The following is a 14,235-nucleotide window of genomic DNA, read 5'->3' as shown; positions in this document are numbered from 1 at the left end:
TTTGTTTGTATGTATGTATGTATGTATGTGCATAAATGGTCTTATCGTAATGGCCTTCGCAAATTATTTGCCATTATATTGTTGTGTTATTCCACAATGCGTTCCCTAACTTCCTTATTTCTCATACGTTTACCTATTTGTATTGATTACTACCATAAGTTTAATTCCACAGAAGTTCAAATTGTTGCTTATTTTTGAGTAAACGCATTATCAAAACACTTATACGTCCGTCTGCGTAAACATTCCAAGTAAATAAATAATACCAGTAAGTGTCAAATAAAATAATTTTTGTAAACTATTTAGGAAAGCATCAAATATTTGCAGATACTTTTTTTTTAATTATTCCATTGTGTATGTATTCAGAGTGTATTCATACACACAATCATCCCTTTTCTGCTCAATTGAGCCACTTCCCATCGGACTCACTCAGCTTACTTTGTGTAAACTGTTCGTGTGTAATACACACACACACGAGACAATAGCTTGAGTGAGAAATATGCTCTCACCAATACCAGAGCGCGAAATTCATTGTAGATACAGAAATGCCTGCATTATTTGCACACTGTCGCAGCTTTAGATACAGAAAAAGTATCTGTGGGTTCACCTATACACAGCGAATTGTACTGCGCGCTGTAGCATTCATTGCTCACATGTTGCGGTTGTGACAATAGAAATTCGAGCCAAATACGTTGCTCAAATTACTGCGGCAAACATGCGCAGCAGCGTGCCACCACCGCCAAGCAAATGAGTGAGTGAGCATGCCATTTGAGTCGGCAATCGGCTGTTTGCCATTCGTTATAAAGGTGTCGACATTTGCCGGCAGACGTTCAGTCGCCATACAAACTTGTTAGTAAAAACAGCTTTCAAAAGTTAGACAGAAAAGTACGCTTGTACTGCAACAAAAAAAAAAAGTGAAAAAGTTAATAAGAGAAATTTGTAAAAGTCCAATAGCATATAGAAATAAAATTTGAACAATTGCAAATATCTTATTTGTGAATTATATTAATTCTGAAAAAGCTCACTACATTCTTGAAAGTGACTTTTAAGTACAGTTTTTAACTCATAATCATATACATTTTGCATAAGAAAGCCAATTTCCAAGAGTGGTTTTAAGACAAAGACTCAAGTGAAATTTTTATACTCAAAAAAAGCTTAACTACGCGCACTAATACACATATAAAAGCTATACAAAAGCTCCAACAGTCGTGCGATTTTCAACTCGTTTTTATTAGCTCTACACACGACGAAGACGAGATCGTGCATTGAAAAATACGTCTTGCCCAGACAGCCGAGTGGTTGAAAAAGAGCTGCAATTTATTGAACATTGAAACGAAATTCAGTTATTGCTGAACTTTTGTAAAATTAACAACACGCTTAAAAACATTGCTAATAGCAAACTGAATATAGAAATTCAACAAAGAAATAAAGCAAATAAATTAACACAAAGAAATTTAAAGAAGCTAATTAAAAGAGACTGTTGTGTGCCTTCTTTGCGAAAAATATATAAGAATCACAAAGAAAGCGCAATTAAGCACAAAACACACAAGATATTATTGAAGCGAATTTAAAACAAAGATAAAAGCATAACTTTGCAGCAAATTCCATTGTTGTAACTACGTGATACAGTAAAAAAAAAGTTTTTTACGTTAAAAAAATATCGTGTAATTAATTTCTTACGCTGCAGTAAGAAAAAAAAATTGGAACCAGTGAAATTGTTATATAATTTCCAAACTGAAACTATCGCGCACGAAAAGCGACAACACGCAAACACATATCACACACCCAAATAAAATCAAATAATAAAATAAAAAAGTGTTGAACAGCGAGCGCGTCACTACTGAAATAAAAAAGGCACACTTTTTTTAAAAATAAACTTGTACTTATTGTACCAGCAACACGCGTACCTACGAAGAAATGATGGGCACAATGGCGATGCGTCAACCTGAAAATTGGCTATACGAAATTTGGCAGAAGGGCCAAGACAGTCCCTGCTATGTGATGGTGCCCAATGCAAAAGTAAGTCTGCATTTATTCATACCTACATGCATATGTATGTATGTATATACTATATGTAGGAAAAGTGTACCGAAAATTTCGTGTGATTTTATATTTTGTGACGCAATTGTTAGCAAAGAAAGTATTTATGCATTAAATCAAGTGTGTACCTAAAGCATTTTTTATGCAGACAAAATCATAGGGGGGTAAAAGCTGAAAATTTAACAGCATAAAAAGAAAACGTGCTGGATTAATAAAAAGTATTAAAATTGCCTTAAAAGCAGCAATTTTTGTATTTAATTTTTAGCAATTTTTGAGTTTGATAAATTTTTTGAATATTTCTTATATTTTATAAAAATAGCGTAATAATTGCCTTCACTAGTATTTGCTAAATGCACAGTTAGACTTGGGCGTAAAGTAATCGTATCGATTCCAGCACACTCACCCGATCGCTCAATATCTGAGTCACTCTGGCTGCATTCGGTTTGCATGTGTTGCAATCGGTAATCATACAATTTCCATATACACAAAGGCTAATGCAATGTACAAAAGTCACCAAACTAATTTAAAAATTGCTTTATAAATTTTTATATAGCACTTTTAAAATTCCTATTTTATTTGCATTTCAAAAAACACATTTAGTGCTCATACGAATGCAAGGCAATGTCTCGCCTTTCAGTAAATTTCATTTGCACTTCAATAACAGTTTTGCATAAATAAGATGCTAAAGAAGCAAAAAACTAGAAAATATCGAACGCCTGCATGTGGTAATACTAGTTATTGTGTGCCTTCAAGCGCATATTGCTAGTAAACATTTTAAATGGATTCGCACAATGACTGTGACATCAATAGTAGTGGCGCTTATGTCAAATCCTCCACTTGCAACAAAGCCAATTGCTTACGCGTGCAGCTAAATTGCCATTATTCTATTTCTACGACATGCACCACTTAGTATTTTCACCAGGCGCGCGCCACCTCATTGCAACATACACCATTGTGCTGACCAACCCAAAAAAAAAAGCATTATACAATTGCAACAGCTTGACATGCACACATGCGACAGTCAACAAATCGCCTTATAACATATACATATATACTATATATAGCTAGTGCAGTTTATATTGCAAAAATCAGAAATAAAATCAATCAGTTGTGCTGGCGACACTTAAATACGCATATCGTCGGACCAATATGTTCTCGTTTTCAAACTATTGACGCCAGTGCCGATAATCTGAAGCGAGACGAGAAATTAAAACTGCAGCCGCGCAAATGAAGATGCGCTAGTAATAAAATTGTAAGCGAAGGTCAAATTGAATTTAAGTGGCGACAGACAATGTTTCGGTATTTTGTTGCAAGCGAATTTTCTATGATTTTACTTGCGCTACCTATGTATGTACCTGCAGCGCTTCATACACTATAGCGGTCACACCTCCGTCTGAATTCGGTATAGACACCGCATGCCTAATGGTTTAAAATGCTAATGCGTTGGTGATGTCTAGACTGTTTCATATTTTGCTTAAATACACCAATAGCAAGTTCGAAAAGGTCTACTAAAGCGTTGCTTAGAAAATAACTGAGTCTAAGAAGTCAGTTCGAATATATTTACTTAGGGGCAGCCTAAAAAGGGATATCTACTGCTACAGTGATTCCAGCATTCTCCGTGGTTAGAATCTAAGAATAAAAACAATTATCGTTAAACTAAAAGATATTTTCCGTAAAAAATAAAATTGACAAAATGACAACATTCTTACAAAGAAAGTAGAATTTCACCCCAAACTTCGGTGGTTTTTGACCTGCTCAATTTTAACTCAGTTCGAAAAACCGATAGGTTTGTACCATTATATACAGAACAGGCAGAAAAAATTTCATGATGATCGGTTAATTTGTCTCTGAGTTATCACTGCAGCAAATTCGAAAAATGCTGTTTTGAAAAAACACGTTTAAAACTAAACTGTTAGCGCTGATTGCACTGAGCGGCTACTCTTTGAAATGCTGCAACTAAAAAGATATTTGAATTATGCATATAAAATTTGAGTTGGTATTTTTAAAGACATGGACTATCGCAATATGCAAAAATTTAATTTTTTTTAATTTCACGCTAGATATGCCGCTTAATTGTTGATTAGAAAATACTCGAGTCTGAATCTAAGAAGCCCCGCTTTATTTTCTATAGAGCAGTAAATAAATATTTATGTATTGCCTCTTTACACTGCTCTTCTGTGCTCACACGATTATTTATAGATTTTCGTTATATTGTTTTCTTCGCATTTTTTAACACTCGTTCGTTCATTTTTATTTTCGCTCGAAGCTTTTTTCAGAAATATATACATATATTTTCAGTTTTATAAGTATTTCTGTCTGGCAAATTAGACCATTTAAGCAGCTTTGTTGTCATAAAACGTATTTTCGACTCTCTATATCATACATTTTTTATTATTCAAAACCGGTTTCGGTTTTCGATTGTGTCTGTAATTTCTTTTAGCTTTTGGTGGTTTTTTCTGTTTTTATGTATTTTTAAATTACTTTATTATGTTGTGACGGTTGGCGTTTGTAGAAAAAATCAGTATAGTTAACAATTCCATTACTAAGTTTATTTTGTGTTCATTAGTTGCTTTTTGTTTTATCTTTCAAAGCTTGTTTTTGTGCACATTTTTGGCTCGTGTTAATTTGAATTTATTTGTTTATTGGATTTATTTTTGTCAACGACCAACTGGCACCTTCCAGTGTTATTAATAATATCAGTGAAAAAAATTTGCGACTCATTATTATTTTTTATAAAATTATTAATTTTTTCTAGCATAAAAAACTCAGTTATTTGGCTAAGAAGCATTAAAAATTCATAACAAACATAATACTGCATTATTATTTTTATTAATTATATGCGCCCAACTTTGCGGCCTTGCCACGTCATTATAATGTGCACACGTCTTGTGTTTATCAAATTATTTTTCTTTCTACTCATTTTATGTGTTTTCTGTCTACACAAAACAATTAAATTTGACGAATTTGCGATAGCTAATATGAAATACTTTAGAAACCAAAAACAAAATTGGCAACTTAATTTGTGTAGATATGCGCGTGCATTTATGATCAAGCTAGAGCTAGAGGCTTAATTTTATATTTTATGGCATACACTTGTGTTTTGATTACAATACATTAGCTGCTCTGTTATTGTTATTACGCTTATGTCTATTAGGTTTTTATATATTTTGCACAAAATACAGCGTGATAATTTTTTTTTTTTTGTTTTTTCGCTGTTTTGTATAAAAAGTTAGTCACCTTCGTTATTGGTTCCTTTCATCTGCCGAGTTAATCACGCTTCCAACTGCTGCATGGCGTTCTAGTTACATACATGCTTTAATTTTCTCTTGCGTAGTTTTGCATATTGTTGAAAAATATAATTTTTAAAAATTTTCAAATCCATACATCCCGTCGGAAAATTGAGTTATTAATAATTTTGGAAGCAAGCCAAAACTTTCGGGTTCAACGCTAGAATTTCTTAAGATAAGCACACAAAATGTGTCATATTTTGCCGATTTACTCTCATTGCAGTAGTAATTTTAAGAAATAAATTTCATTTTAATAACTGCAATATTAGAAAGAATAAATTTTGTGTTTTGTTGCGCAAAGCATATTTGTCTGACTTAGAGTTGCTTAGAATAAATTAAATATCTCTTCAGAAATAAAGTTAAATATATATTGTTATTTATACGCCAGGTGTTGACCATGTGTCTATTTTCAAATTTTTCGAATAACCTATTTCAAGTAATGCTTGGTCACTTCCATTCGAAGCCAAAAATTTCAACAAATACTTACAGCCGCAGGCACCCGAAAATATGACTGATTTTTAAATTTTTCTTTAAATGCTTATATTCATTTGCTTTTAAATCTTATTTATTTAAGCTGCCGACGTAAGAATAATGCTGTCAAAACGCACAAATTTACATATTTACATATGTATATTATTTTTGCGTGAAAATTCGTCAGCATTAAGCGCACAATGACCTTTGAGAGTGTGCTCTGAGCACAAATTCGTTGTACAAATATATTGTTTTTACTTGTACCTTATTTGTAAAGTGATTATCGACGCAAGTTCAACCACAACACATATGTACACACACATTATATATAACATATATATTAGGGTGGGCAAAAAAAAAAATATTTTTCTTTCGCTTGATGCTCTGAAAAATAGATTCTTAGATTCACCTCTACGAAAATCTCTCCAAGTATGAGCGCTTAATTGTAACGGAATATCGCTTCCAGCTACTTGAAAAAATATTTCGTTACATAGATTTTGTAGGAAATTGAATGCTCTACATAATGGTCTCTTACGATTTTTTTCATAAATCCAACCGTTTAAAAGTTATTAACTGTTGAAGTTCGACTATTTTAAGACAAATTTTTCATTTTCATATGAATTTTATAGCTTAATGAAAAAAAAGATAATTTTAAATTGCAAAACTCTAAAAAAAGTTTTAAATTGCAAAACTCTAAAAAAAGTTTTGTAAGAAATTGACTGCTAGACAAAAATATATATACTTGTAGTATATGCAATAATTAAATTTGTAATTATAAAAATTTTACTTTCAAAAGTAAAAGTGGTAATTTAAAATGTGCTTTATCTGCCATCAAAAAAATGAGGTTAGCTAGCTTACACTTTTTTTCAACACATGCTGTAATACCTACATATGTGCATATTTTGCTTGTTTCTTGGGTGTGCTAAATTTCGGCGCATGCAAGGCCAATCAATCACATAGCCAACAAGCATTGATGTTCACCAATATTGACCCACTTTAATAAGTAGATCAGTATACTTGTATATATATATACAATATATATTTAGAAATTGAACACTTTGATTATCTCATTACTATTAAAGTACGTACTGTAATTACTGAAGTGTTGCTTTCATTTCACACATAATCAATACAAGTACAATAACATTATTGAACTTTTTTCCGCCACAGCTCTGCATTGAATATATAATATTATTTAAGGACCCTGTCTTGCGATTTGCTCCTAATTGATCGGCACTTGAGCAAATAGTAGTGAAATGACAGGACAGCTGTCAGCGCACATGCTTTGCAGTAATTACGCCCACATACAATGTCAATTTGTTTGAGGTGTCCCAGTGGTCCGTTTTGTGGCACAACCAAATTTCTTGGAAAACATGAAAGTTTTCGTGTTTAAATTTTTTTTTTTGGTTAAATGATTGGTAGCATATGTTCGCCATTATAACTACCGTACTTGTAGTTGTTCCAAGTATTGACGTCGTCGCCTTTTTGAATACTCAGCAATATTGCGCTTGTGGCGTGTTACCTGTCTTTCTATACATATTTGTATGTCCATATGTATGTTAAGGTGTTGTCTTCGCTTGCCGTCTGTGCATGAAGCGCGCATGTGGGCAGCCATTGCAAGCACAACCACATGAATCACCGTTTGCGTGGCGTGATGTGCGAATTTTGTTATGATTATTAGCACGTGCTCGGTTTTTATTTAATTTTTTATTTTTTTTTTTTTGTTGGTCACTGGGGGTTGTGCTTGTGGTGTGCCACTGGGTGAACTCCCTGCTGTTGCTCAGCTAAAAATTAATAGATACGCCTGGCGCCCCAATTTTAAGCACACGCCAGCCAAGTAACTGAATCTGGTGTTCAGCTGAATTTGAATGATTTTGTATACCTTTGCATTTGTACTAACTGGTATCTGCATAGTGCGGTCATTAAGGCATTTCTCTTATTACTGCTAATGTGATTTTGGAATATGTCGCATAAAAAAAATTCTCTTTCGTTGTTTTTTTGTGCTTTGTGCTTTTTGCTGCCTTGCAAATTTGTGTTATGGCGTGTCTGCAGCAGTCATAACTGAGGGCAGATATTGTATGTACTCGTATGTACCATATACGAGTTTACATACATGGTATTGCTATATCTAAAAATCGTGTTGTATTTATTATTAATTAAAATTTTACTTCCATTTTTTCAGCAGTTTCTATTTAAATATTTATTTTATTGATTTTTTTTAGAATTATATTTTTTTTAAGTTTCCTCTCATATACCATATCTATATATGTACGTATATGTATAATATTTAAGTACATATAAGCTGCATTGCATAATCTTGTGCAGTGAAGCTTGCAAATGCTTTTACTTGCATCAGTTTCCATTCTTCTCCTCGAAGCTCAAACAGAAACTTTTGATAATACTATAAAGCGCTGCTAAATTAATTATTTTGAAATATGCTGTTGTAGGCTCGCCGCCGTCTATATATAGTCGGCTCACCACAGCATTTAACTAACCAGCCTATTCTAAGCGGTTCTGTGTCACTTAGTGTCAGCACAGTGGCGAAGCTATAAATAGTTTTTGCAGTGATTGCAAAATATTGAGTAAAAGGCTTTTAGATAACGTTGATGAAGACTATTTTTTAATTATTCGCATATAAAAATAAATAAAGCGCTTTTCACAAAAAAGTAAACACATTTATTTTTTTGATATTTGAACGACTTATGCCATATTAGCAGAACGAAATGTGTGCTTATCTTATCACCGTAGCAAATATCACGCAATCAAGTCGTTTTGCCACGATAAATCAAAGTGAATGTGTTTGTGTTATGTTATTTATTTATTTGATTTGAAAGGAAAACATGGCATATGTACATATGCCCGTACAAATCGCGCAAATATTTACATTTGAGCAGCGTGAAGCTGGCAAAACTCTCATGTCGGCGCGGCATGGTTATGTCTGTCTGCCTGTCTTTCGCTACAAAATATACTTATGATAGGCAAATTTGCATGTTGACAATTATGTATGGGTAAATAATTAACTCGACATGTACGAATATGCATGAATATTAGCTCGTGAACAGGTAGAGCCCCTTTTGGCTGTGTTTACAAGCGTCTCACTCGGAAAATATTGATTTATAAAATTATGAAGATTGTGCGAGCTGAAAAAGCCAAAAATGAGCAATGAGCTCAAAAATCTGAAATTGAATTTTTGTAAACAAAATTTTAGCTTACTCATATATGCTTACTTATATACTTACTGTATATGTACTTTTATTATATTATATAATACGCTGAGCTTACACAAATAATTAAGCATTATATTTTTTTATATTAAATTTGCATATCCTTTATTAAGCTGTTACCATTTTGTTGCCAGCCTTACTAATTCTTCTCTTTACAACACATTTTTTTCTCTCCCCATAGGATCTGGTCAAATCCCATCTTATGATAGCTGTTCGCGAGGAAGTTGAAGTACTCAAGGAGAAAATTTCCGAGCTGATGGATAAAATCAATCAACTTGAGGTTGAGAATACCATATTGAAGTCGAACATGTCACAGGAAATGTTGCAACAATTGCAAATGCAAACGCAACTGCAGATCGCCGGTAGCAACACCAATAGCAATAGCAGCAGTGCCGGCACACCAGCGATCACAGCAGGCAATTCCAATGCCACAGTAACGACTGCTAATATGATTGCCGCAGCACCACCACAACAACAACAACAACAGCAGCAGCAGCAACAACAACAACAGGCTGGTACACCCACAACTGCTGCGGCCAATGAGAGCAGCGACGCCAGCCCAGCGACCGAAACAACGGCCACAGCAGCAGCAGCCGCTACAGCAGCGACCAATAATGGCGCAGAAAATACGGCGGCCACAACAAACGGTCCATTGTCGTCCTCCTAAACGCCGCAATATTGAAGCGTTAATTGAAAAAGCTTATAGTCGAAGCGAGGCGTAGCATTAAAAGAAAAAAAAACTTACGAAGCACCAAGCTGGGTAGTTGGAGTTACATAATTGCTAGAATTGAAGGTGTTATTGGTGTGTGTATGTTGAGTAAGAGGTGGATGTGTACTGCAATATAGTGGCGTACAAATTAATTTTTTTTGTTGCCGCTTGATGGGAATCTTGGCCAAGTGAAATGCTGCAACAATTTAGTGGCAACACAAAAAAAATTGTTTTATTACGCCAAAAAAAGATGCTCATTGCCACAAAAAAAATTTAAAAAAAAAATTATATGAAAATGTTTGCAGCTTTTGAGTAACGTCCTCAAGCGTTAATATATATTATAGATACATATTTATTTTTCACAAACAAATACTTTTCCTTTTTTATGGAATGCTGAAAGTTTTTCAAAACTGCAAACATTTGTTATCTATGCCACAGCAATAAAAATGTACGCTTTTTTGTTTTTTTTTTAATTTTTTTTACTGGTTCAACGGCGACCAAGTAATGCAGCGTCTCTCTTGAAAACGTTGTGGCTAACATTTGCAAACCATCACAACGCTGCAAACACACATCACGAAAATACCACAAATTAAACTAAATAAACAACAAGTGCAAGCAAAAACAAAGTAAGCAAGAAACAAAACACACTGATAAACGTCTGCAAACAATTGGTTGCGCCAATGCCGCCATATGTTGCTGGCAACATATAGCACTTTCATAGCATACCAACAAGTATTCCCAGCATTGTTTGAGCGATGCAACGCTGTGTGTTTGTACGCGTCATTACACACACACACACACAAGCACTGGGCCTTGTTTGCCTTGTAGCGACAACATGTTGTTAATGCTGCTGCAAATGCATAAGTATGAATCTTCAACACCTAAAACAGCGCAACATGTTGCCGCAATATCTACAAGCGGCAAACAGCGCGAAATCATCATGTTAAATGTGATAAAACTCAATTTATAATTATTTCAAGCAGACAAAAATATGAAGTTGAGTCGAATATAGAAGAAAGAGCTGAAGGAAGTAAACAAATTGTAATGTTGCTGCACGCGCTTAAAAGAGAACAAAGTGCGGCAAAGAGCAAACTATGTATATATAAATGAGAAAATCAAATCGTTTGCTTTATTTGCGTCATAATTGTCATACTCTGTATATTATTATTGTGTTTTAAATTTTAATTACGAAATTTTAATTTTTCACTAAAACTTGAGAAGCGCATAGTTAAAGCATAAGCAAACGATTAGAGAGAAGTTTAGGAAAGTATGATGCAACATAAAATTCATATTTTTTTTTTAGTTAAAGTTGTGTGTAATTTTAAGTTTTGATATTATTTTCCATCCATGTTGTATAATTTTTACAAAGCAGATAAATCACGATGTGAAAACCAAAAGCGAAATATTTGCATATTTATCATTAACAATAGAAATAAAAACAACAACAAACATATTGCATGTATTTGTATGTATTTCCAAATTCAGTAAATATAAGTAAATTTCTTTTGGAAAAAACATAATAAAATTGTAAACAAACAAAAGATTTGAAGAAAAATTATAAATAATCAGGGAACTAAATATTTGTAAAAATTTCACAAAAAACAAAAAAGAAAAGAAAATGTGGCTAATGCAAAAAGACAAGCAAAACATACTTGTGTGCAAACGAGTATAAAAAAGTTGTATAAAAACTGTGCATGTTGAAAAATTAATTTGCAAACTTGAAAACTTGAAAATAGCAAAAATAATGCATAATAAACGCTAAATGAAAAAAGTTGTACAGGCAAAAGGTTAAAATATACAGTTAATTAAAAAAAGTCAAAAAAATTAAAAATTGCATTGGTAAAAATTAAACCGCGTACGGCTTAAAGTTTCCAAAAAAGCGCAAATTTCAATGACATGCAGAAAAACAAATACAAATTGGAATATTCATGTTATTTGTAGTATAAATTAAATACATGCAATAAACCAAGCAATAAATAATATTTTTTTGAAACTAAATACTTCAAAAAAGAAAAGTTTAAAAATGTGCAGCAGTAAGAGTTAAAAATTTTCGCTAAATAATAAACAAGGCATTCACGCCAACAGCAGTATTTATATAAGAAATTTACATACATTACGCGTTTGAACTTAAAACACCTTAAAGACAACCTAAATATATTGCCGTTTTATAATTGCGAATTTTGCTAACAATTTTTATTAAGAAAAAAAAAATTGTTAAAAAAATTATGCTGCTGTCTAAAGATTTCAAAAACTACTACTTTGTTGGTTATTTTGCGCACTTCAACACTCTATATGTGAATGTCTTGTTTTTTTGTGTACGTAAAATATATCGTTCAAGCTGCCTACAATTTACATTTTTTTTTTTAAATTTTATGCACATTACTGTTATTAAGCAAACCACAATTCACATAATTTAAAAACTTGTAATAAAAAACAGCTATACATATTTTTTTATTCAACAAAAAATTTAACCAACTAAAATTCGCAATTGTTATGATCAGTCAGTAATATATATAAAAAATATTTTAGTTTGTAAATATAAAAATAAAACTTCAAATCTCAAATTGTAAAATAGCCAATATTTAAAAATTTTGTATTAAAAAAATCGAAAAATAGTGAACATGCTAAAAATATGTAAATATTGAAATGATTTATAACGCGCTGAAGACAAATACTTTAGCAAATATCGAGCCAGCCAGCAAAAACTCTATTTTATACATTATTTTTAGTCAACATGAATTTTACTATTGTTTGATTTAAAAAAAAAACGCTAAAAGTGACAAGTCTTGCAAATTTGCAATCTTTTATCAACACTAATTTTTGAAACATGTTGTGGTCTTTTTTTTTTAATTATATAAGCGCACTTTTTAAACAAATTTCTTATAACACAGACTTGCGTGCTTCTCGTTTTATGCGTACATAACAACAAATTTTAATTATAACTAATAGTATTGTATACAAAATCTGTTGTAAGATTTTTGACTTGTTAACACTTACTTTTCTAACGCATACAACTCAAGTATTTTTGCTTTAAAAAAAAAAAACACACACACATATACATACATAAAACTGTAACCAATACGCAGTTAATAATAATTTTACGCTATTGTTCAGCTACAGTTTATAAGTTGCTTATAACTAATATAAAAATAAAATATGAAAATGCATAAGAAACTGTAAAAGCGACTGCCAGACAGCGCCAAGAATCCTGCGGAGACTCTAATTGTCTAAGGATTCGCATGCATGCGTGTTAGACGCGCACATGACTGCAGCAAAATCAACTGTATATACATATATAAATAATGATTTACAATAAATGCAATGAAACAGTTGAATTTATGAATGTCATGTTGTTGCATACATGTTGCAACAAATGCTAAAAAAAAAATATATATATAATATAATATACTGATTAATAAAAAAAACTTATAAATTGTAGCTAAACTTTCTTTTAACAACTTCTATAATCTGCTGATTGTATGTGAAGGAAAGCTGCAAGATTACATTTTATACACACACACACATACATATACGCATACATACACATAAAAATAACGTTACTATAGCCACGTACCATATACATAATAATAAAAGATTGTTGTAGTTTAGTAGTTTTGCTTTATTTCTATTATATAAGTTTAAATATTAATTTATTGCATAGTTTGTACGTATGAGAATATTAAAAACAATTCAAACAAAACTATTGAAAAATAAATAAAAATAAAGAAATAAATGGCACTGAAAGTTATTAAATAACAACAGAAAACCTAAATGTTGTTTGTTTTGCTGTAAAACAAGAAAAGAAAGGAAAGCAAGAGAGCGTAATAGAGAAACAGCGAAAGAGAGAAAGAGCAAGAGAGAATAAGATTATACAGAAGGATGTGTTATAAGCAAAAATATTTTTTTGAAATTGTTTTATTGAAACCTTGGAAATTGTTTGGAAATTGATTTTTTTTAAATTAAAATGAAAATTTTTAATATTGATTTTATTAAAACTTTTCTTATAACTTTAAAAATGTCTTTGTAAATTTTATTGTTATAGTTTTTGAATTTTTTTTATTAAAATTAAAATTTTTTTTTTTATTAAAGTTTCTTGCATTTTGTTTTGTAATTGAAATTTTTTTTTTCAAACTAAAATTTTTGAGTTTTGTTATTAAAATTTTTTGAAAATTTGTTTATTACAATTTTTTAAATTTTTTATTAAAATTTTTGCAAGTTTTTTTTATTAAAATTTGTGAAGTTTTTTACATTAAAATTTTTAAGATTTTTATTATTAAATTTTTTTTAATCTTCTTTGAACAAAATTTTTTAGTTTTTTTTTTATCATTGTTACATATTTTTTTATTCAAATTTTTATTTTTTTTTCTTTGTTTTATTTTCAACAATTTATGTCTCATATTTTTCGTAAACAGACCACAGCATTCGTTTAAAATGTTTTTTTTTTTTATTTTTTGACCAACAACATTTGCAAGCTTAACTAATACAATTATTGTATTTTATTATAAAA

General features: G+C 31.3%; 1 protein-coding gene across 10 annotated transcripts in view; it reads left to right on the top strand.

The window, feature by feature from the left end:
* bun (TSC22 domain family member bunched) overlaps nucleotides 1-13,500 on the top strand; it is a 214,031-nt gene extending 200,531 nt beyond the window's left edge. For all 10 annotated transcript variants that reach the window (XM_036366485.2, XM_014231425.3, XM_014231424.3 and 7 more), the window contains one exon: nucleotides 9,201-13,500. In XM_036366485.2, the coding sequence (XP_036222378.2) occupies nucleotides 9,201-9,686 (486 nt within the window). In that variant the 3' untranslated portion in view covers nucleotides 9,687-13,500. The remainder of the gene's footprint in view (nucleotides 1-9,200) is intronic.
* The last annotated feature ends 735 nt before the right edge of the window (nucleotides 13,501-14,235 follow it).

Source organism: Bactrocera oleae, chromosome 3 (genome assembly GCF_042242935.1).
Source record: "Bactrocera oleae isolate idBacOlea1 chromosome 3, idBacOlea1, whole genome shotgun sequence".
Classification (NCBI taxonomy): domain Eukaryota; kingdom Metazoa; phylum Arthropoda; class Insecta; order Diptera; family Tephritidae; genus Bactrocera; species Bactrocera oleae.
The sequence above is the reverse complement of the archived record's forward strand: the minus strand, read 5'-3'. Positions and strand labels throughout refer to the sequence as shown.